The 5450-nt window shown below is 61.8% G+C and overlaps 2 protein-coding genes across 4 annotated transcripts in view; both read left to right on the top strand.

Annotated features, from left to right (window-relative positions):
• Positions 1-5113, top strand: part of ZNF628 (zinc finger protein 628) — a 5386-nt gene extending 273 nt beyond the window's left edge. The window contains exons 1-2 of one of the 2 annotated variants that reach the window (XM_006031357.3): positions 8-1002; positions 1096-5113. In XM_006031357.3, the coding sequence (XP_006031419.1) occupies positions 1107-4214 (3108 nt within the window). In that variant the 5' untranslated portion in view covers positions 8-1002; positions 1096-1106 and the 3' untranslated portion in view covers positions 4215-5113. Of the gene's footprint in view, positions 1-7; positions 1003-1095 lie in introns of those variants that run through there. The other variant, XM_025213004.1, reaches the window with a different exon arrangement.
• Positions 5114-5164: 51 nt separating this feature from the next.
• Positions 5165-5450, top strand: part of NAT14 (N-acetyltransferase 14 (putative)) — a 3298-nt gene continuing 3012 nt past the window's right edge. The window contains exon 1 of one of the 2 annotated variants that reach the window (XM_006031356.2): positions 5165-5178. The gene's annotated coding sequence lies outside the window, so the exon portion shown is untranslated. Of the gene's footprint in view, positions 5179-5280; positions 5358-5450 lie in introns of those variants that run through there. The other variant, XM_006031355.3, reaches the window with a different exon arrangement.

Raw genomic sequence — 5450 nt, 5'->3', positions numbered from 1 at the left:
GGGGGCTGCCCTCTCTGCCGGCCTCCGCAAGGGCGGCGGGAGTAGCCGGCGGCGGCCTCGGGGTTCTGTCCTTCAGGCGGAAGGGGCGGGGCTCGGCGCTGGGCGCCCTCCACTTCCTGTCCCAAAGAGCTGTCCCCACCCGCGGGTCGTGCCCCCCCTCCCTGCGCGTGCAGGCGGCGTAGTCGCAGGGAAGTAGCCCTACGGGGGCTGAGCCTGGGCCTGGCACCCAGGGCTTGGTCCTGCTTGGCCCGGGCAGGAGGAGGTAGCTGGCAGCCCTCACGACTTGGCCACCCCCTCGTGGACGACCCACCTGCTCCGCAGGCCCTGATTACTCCCCCCCTTGGCTGACCCACGGTGTGGGCAGTGGGCAGGTGGCTCCAGCCCACCAACCAGGGCAACACAGCAATGCCCACTCATCCTGGGGCTGCTGCGGTACCGCCACTGTGGACCAGTGAGAGCCAGGGAGGTCCTACTGCCCTGTCAGACACAGGGAAGCTGACCAAGCCTCTGGAGGATCCCCTCCCGAGAATGCAGCACAGCCAGCAGGAGAGAGCTCCTGCCAGCTTGGCCTGGGTTGCTGGGGCTCTTGGTCTGGTTAGGCTGGTAGGAAGCCCCCCCTAATAGTCCATGCTGCCTTCTGAGGGCTCAGCTGGCCTAGCTGCAGAGGCAGCAAATCCCTGCAACAGGCTTCCCAGGTAGTAACGTGAGCCCAGAGAGAGCTGCTTCCAGGAACCCAGGCTGCCTGCTCTATTCCCAGTGCAGAAGCAAGTTAGCATAGCCTATGCAGTGAGCAGCAGGATGCGCCTGAGCTCAGCTGGGGAGACCTGGGGCAGAGGGGAGGGTCACCAACTGGCATCCCTACACATGCTTTCACTCACCCCCTGAGATCTGCAAGAGTCCCAGCAGCACGGCTCATAATGAGAGGAATGACCGTTATCTTCTCTATTCTCCTGGGTCAGCCTGGAGTCACCTGTGACTGAAGTGGGGTTCAGCTCCCCCAGGGTAAATCTGGGGTCCCCTTGGCCCGGCTTAGAGTGGCCGTATGGCCTGGCTTGGGGTTAGCTCTGCGCTGACTTGCGTTCTGTTCTGCTGCAGGTACAGGTGAGATGGTGGGAGCCCAGCGGCTCGAGATGGCAGAGATGCAGCCAGCCCCACTGCCGCAGCCAGGTGCCAGCGAGCACCAGTATGAGTGTCTGGAGTGTGGCAAGGTCTTCAAATGGTCATCGCGGCTCATCCACCACCAGCGTACGCATACTGGGGAGCGCCCCTACAAGTGCTCGGAGTGCCCCAAGGCCTTCAAGGGTTCCTCAGCACTGCTCTACCACCAGCGCAGCCACACTGGGGAGCGCCCCTACAAGTGCACTGACTGTGGCAAGGCCTTCAAGCGCTCCTCACTGCTGCAGATCCACCAGAGCGTGCACACCGGTCTGCGCTCCTTCAAATGCACCCTTTGCGGTATGGCCTTCAAGTGGTCCTCACATTACCAGTACCATGTGCGCCAGCATACAGGTGAGCGCCCGTATAAGTGCACCACATGCGAGAAGGCCTTCAAAAACTCATCCAGCCTGCGGCGTCACCGCAACATCCACACAGGCGAGCGCCCCTATGTCTGCACAGCATGCGGCAAAGCCTTCACCCAGTCCACCAACCTGCGGCAGCACCAGCGCATTCACACAGGTGAGCGCCCCTACAAGTGTGCTGACTGCACCAAGACCTTCACCCATTCTTCCAATCTCCTACTGCACCAACGCACCCATGCCAACAGCCGGGCCCACAAGTGCCAGGCTTGTGGCAAGGCTTTTGTCTCAGAGACCTACCTCCAGAAGCACCTGCAGATGCATGCGGCTAAGGAACCGACTCCTTACGGTGAGGCTGAGCTGGCCTGTGCACCAACTGAGCTGTTTTTGGCTGCTGCCACAGAGGCAGTAGAAACTGTGGAGATGCTATGGAAGTGTGGGGACTGTGAACTGACCTTCAAAAGTGAGGAACTGCTGTTGGGCCACCAGCAGAGCCACCTGGAGGCGGCCCCGCCTCTGCCAGCTGAGGAGCTGCCTGTTGCACCACTCTACACCTGCCCCACCTGTGGCAAGGCCTTCAAAAATGGGTCAGGGCTGTCACGGCACCAGCACAGCCACACTGGTGAGCGACCCTACAAGTGCTCCATCTGTGAGAAGACCTTTGTGCAGCTCTCCAACCTTCTGGCACACCAGCGCACACACCCTGCTGAGCAGCAGCTCATTCAGGCTGAGGCTGAGGTCACCTGCCCTCAGTCAGCAACTGAGCCTTCCCCAACTCCGGCCCCTGTTCTGGCCCCAGCCCCTGCTGAGGCAGCTGAGCGCCCCTACAAGTGCACAGAGTGTGGCAAGGCCTTCAAAGGCTCATCAGGGCTGCGCTACCACCTGCGAGACCACACTGGGGAGCGCCCCTACAAGTGCTTGGAGTGCCCCAAGGCCTTCAAGCGCTCTTCACTGTTGTCTATCCACCAGCGTGTGCACACTGGCTTGCGTGCCTTCAAGTGTGCTGAGTGTGGCCTAACCTTCAAGTGGTCATCGCATTACCAGTACCACCTACGCCTGCACACAGGTGAGCGCCCCTACAGCTGTACCGACTGCGGCAAGGCCTTCAAGAACACTTCCTGCCTGCGGCGCCACCGCCAGCTGCATACTGGTGAGCGCCCCTTCACCTGCCTGGTCTGTGGCAAGACCTTCACACAGACCTCCAACCTGCGGCAGCATCAGCGTACTCACACAGGTGAGCGTCCCTACACCTGCCAGCAGTGTGGCAAGACCTTCACCCACTCCTCCAACCTGCAGCTGCACCAGCGAACTCATTCTAGTGAGCGCCCCTTCAAGTGCCCTGTCTGTGCCAAGGGTTTCGTCATGGCCTCTTACCTGCAGCGCCACCTCCGCACGCACGCTACCGAGGCAGGTACCCCTGAGGCCAAGAGTGAGATGCCAGCCCAGGGCCTTCCACTCACACCCAGCACCCAGGAGGTGCACATTGTGCCCAACCTGCAGGCCACCCTCAATCTAGAGGTGGCTAGCCCACCCAGTGCCCCTAACTCCCAGACCTTCCTGCTGGTGCAGACAGCACAGGGCTTGCAGCTGATCCCCAGCATCCAGCAGAGCCCCCAGAAGCTGATCCTCCTGCCCAGCCCGCAGATGGTGTCCCCACACCAGAAAGTGCCCGTTCTTCAGAGTACCCCCAACATTACCCTGATGCCCAGCAGCCCCACAGTTCCCAGCAAGCCACCCCCCCGCCGGCAGGGCAAGGCCAAGAAGCAGGCTGCCCCCAGTAACCCCAACCCACCACAGCCTGGCCAGAACATCATTCTGGTGCCAGCCAGCGGGCAGGCACTGCCTAGCATGCAGATCCAGACTTTGCCAGGATCTCAGCGGGTGCCAGGGCTCCAGACCGGGCAGAATGTTATTGTGCTGCAGAACATGCCTGAGCAGCCCTCTGCTGAGGTAGCTAATGTCCAAGTCCAGGGCTTGCCACAGCCCCCTGAGGTGACTGGCATCCCAGCCTTGTCGCAACCTCAGGACGTGACCAGCATCCAGATCCAGGCCCTGCAGCAGAGCTCCCCGGAGGCAGAGGAGGCTCAAACCCTTCCCAGCTCCCATGAACTGTCCAGTGCCCAGCTCCCTGCAGATGCTGGGCAAGAGATGGCAGACCTGCCAGAGGGCCAGGACCTGATTGTGGTGCAGAGCGCACAGGGTGATGACTTGCTGGGGCCAGGGACTGAAGTGAGTGGCCTAGAAGGGGTGCAGGATGTGCACCTGGAGATGCTGCAGACGGCTGAGGGACTGCAGAACGTCTTGGTACTGCGTGGTGCTGATGGAGAGCAGACCCGCTTCTGTGTGCAGGATGTGGAGAACCTACCAGAGCTGCCCCCAGAGAGCGGATCAGGGGCCCTGACGGCTCCTGGGGGGCAGAAGCTCTTCATCATCCGCAGCACTCCCAGTGAGCAGACCCTGCAGGTCCTGGAGAACGTGTCAGGTCTGCAGGCACTGCCAGGACCCCCAGGCCCCAATGTGGGACAGCTCCCCCTGCAGGCACGGGGGATGCCCAACAGCCCAGGGAGTGGCCAGCCCTCCTCTGGCAACACCCAGATGGTACAGCTGCTGCCAAGCCCAGTGCCACCTCCCCAGGAGCTGCAGTCCATCCAAATAGTGCAGACAGTGCCCAGTGTGCAGCTGGTTCATACCTTCTGAGTCCCATGCACCTGGCCTTGCAGGTGCCTGCCTTGCCCTGCTGGCCAGTACTGTGCCAGTGCATGTTGAACTTGGGGTGAATGTCCCCTCCTCTACTGTCATGCCATGTACTACAGACACTGTCCAGCTGGCTGCAGCAAAGGGCTCTGGGTTGCCTGATGAGCGCAGGCAGCCCCTGACTGCCTTTCCAACCTTGGCTGTAGCCTTCCAAGGCATAGGGCTGGTAGGACTTGACATCCATGTCATTGGAGCTGAGTCAGTTCTAGCTGGGCGTGGGATTGTCTAGCTGGGCTCCAGTTGCAAGGCGCTGTTTGCCTGTCCCTGAGCAGAGGTGCAGTGGGACCTGGCCTGAGTGCTTCCCTAGCCTCTGCTCACTTCTAGTATTTGAGCCTCTTCCAGGGCTGGGAGGAGAGTGGGGTCCAGAGGTTAGAGCAGGCTACCTCAGGAACCAGGATTCCTAGGTTGTGTCTTGGCTCTGCAGGGGAGGAGCGAGTGGGTAGTAGGTTTGCCCAGGATTCCTGGGTTCTTTTCCTGACTGCCTTGCTGGGCCACCTTAGCTAAGTCTCTTCTTAGCTGCAGGAGGGGCCAGTGCTGTGAGGCTGCATGTGTACATGCAAACATGCTTTTCTCTTGGGGGAGGGGCCTGGGTGGGCACAGCTCTGCCTGCTGCTCTGTGGAAACCCATTGCTCTCCCAGGCAGGAGATGGCATTGTGGCACAAGGGAGCAAGTGCAATGGTCTCCCAAGCCATTAGGCACCACTTCCCTGCCACCCAGATGCTGCCCTGAGCCCCCTGGCTGGGTTGGATCCTATCTCCTCTTCCATAGTGACACCTGGCACTGCTCCCCAAAGGACACAACTGCTTCAGCCCAGGAGGCAAATAAAGGACTGCTTATGAAGGGTCTGTGCCTGGTTTGCTCAGTTTGCGGGGAGCGAGCTGTGGTGGTCCGAAGTGGGGAGCAGGGGTGACTGGAACAGAGGGCTGCTGGGAAAGGGCTGGGCTGAACTGCCCACCGGGAGGAGGAGGTAACCTCTGGGGGAGCAGCCTCTCTCCCTGCCCCGTTCGGGGCGCGGCTTCCGGGGCAGCCGGCGGGGTGGTGCCCCGCACAGTCAACCGGGCCTCGGGCAGGCACCAAGCTCCCAGGCAGGGCCGGGTCGGGGCAGGGATCCCGGCTCAGCCGCAGGGGAGGCGGGTGGAGGGCAGGGCTGGTGGTCTGGGGGCTGCCGGCGTCCCCCC

Source organism: Alligator sinensis, unplaced genomic scaffold, assembly GCF_000455745.1.
Source record: "Alligator sinensis unplaced genomic scaffold, ASM45574v1 scaffold882_1, whole genome shotgun sequence".
Classification (NCBI taxonomy): Eukaryota; Metazoa; Chordata; order Crocodylia; family Alligatoridae; genus Alligator; species Alligator sinensis.
This window is presented reverse-complemented; position numbering and strand designations above follow the sequence as displayed.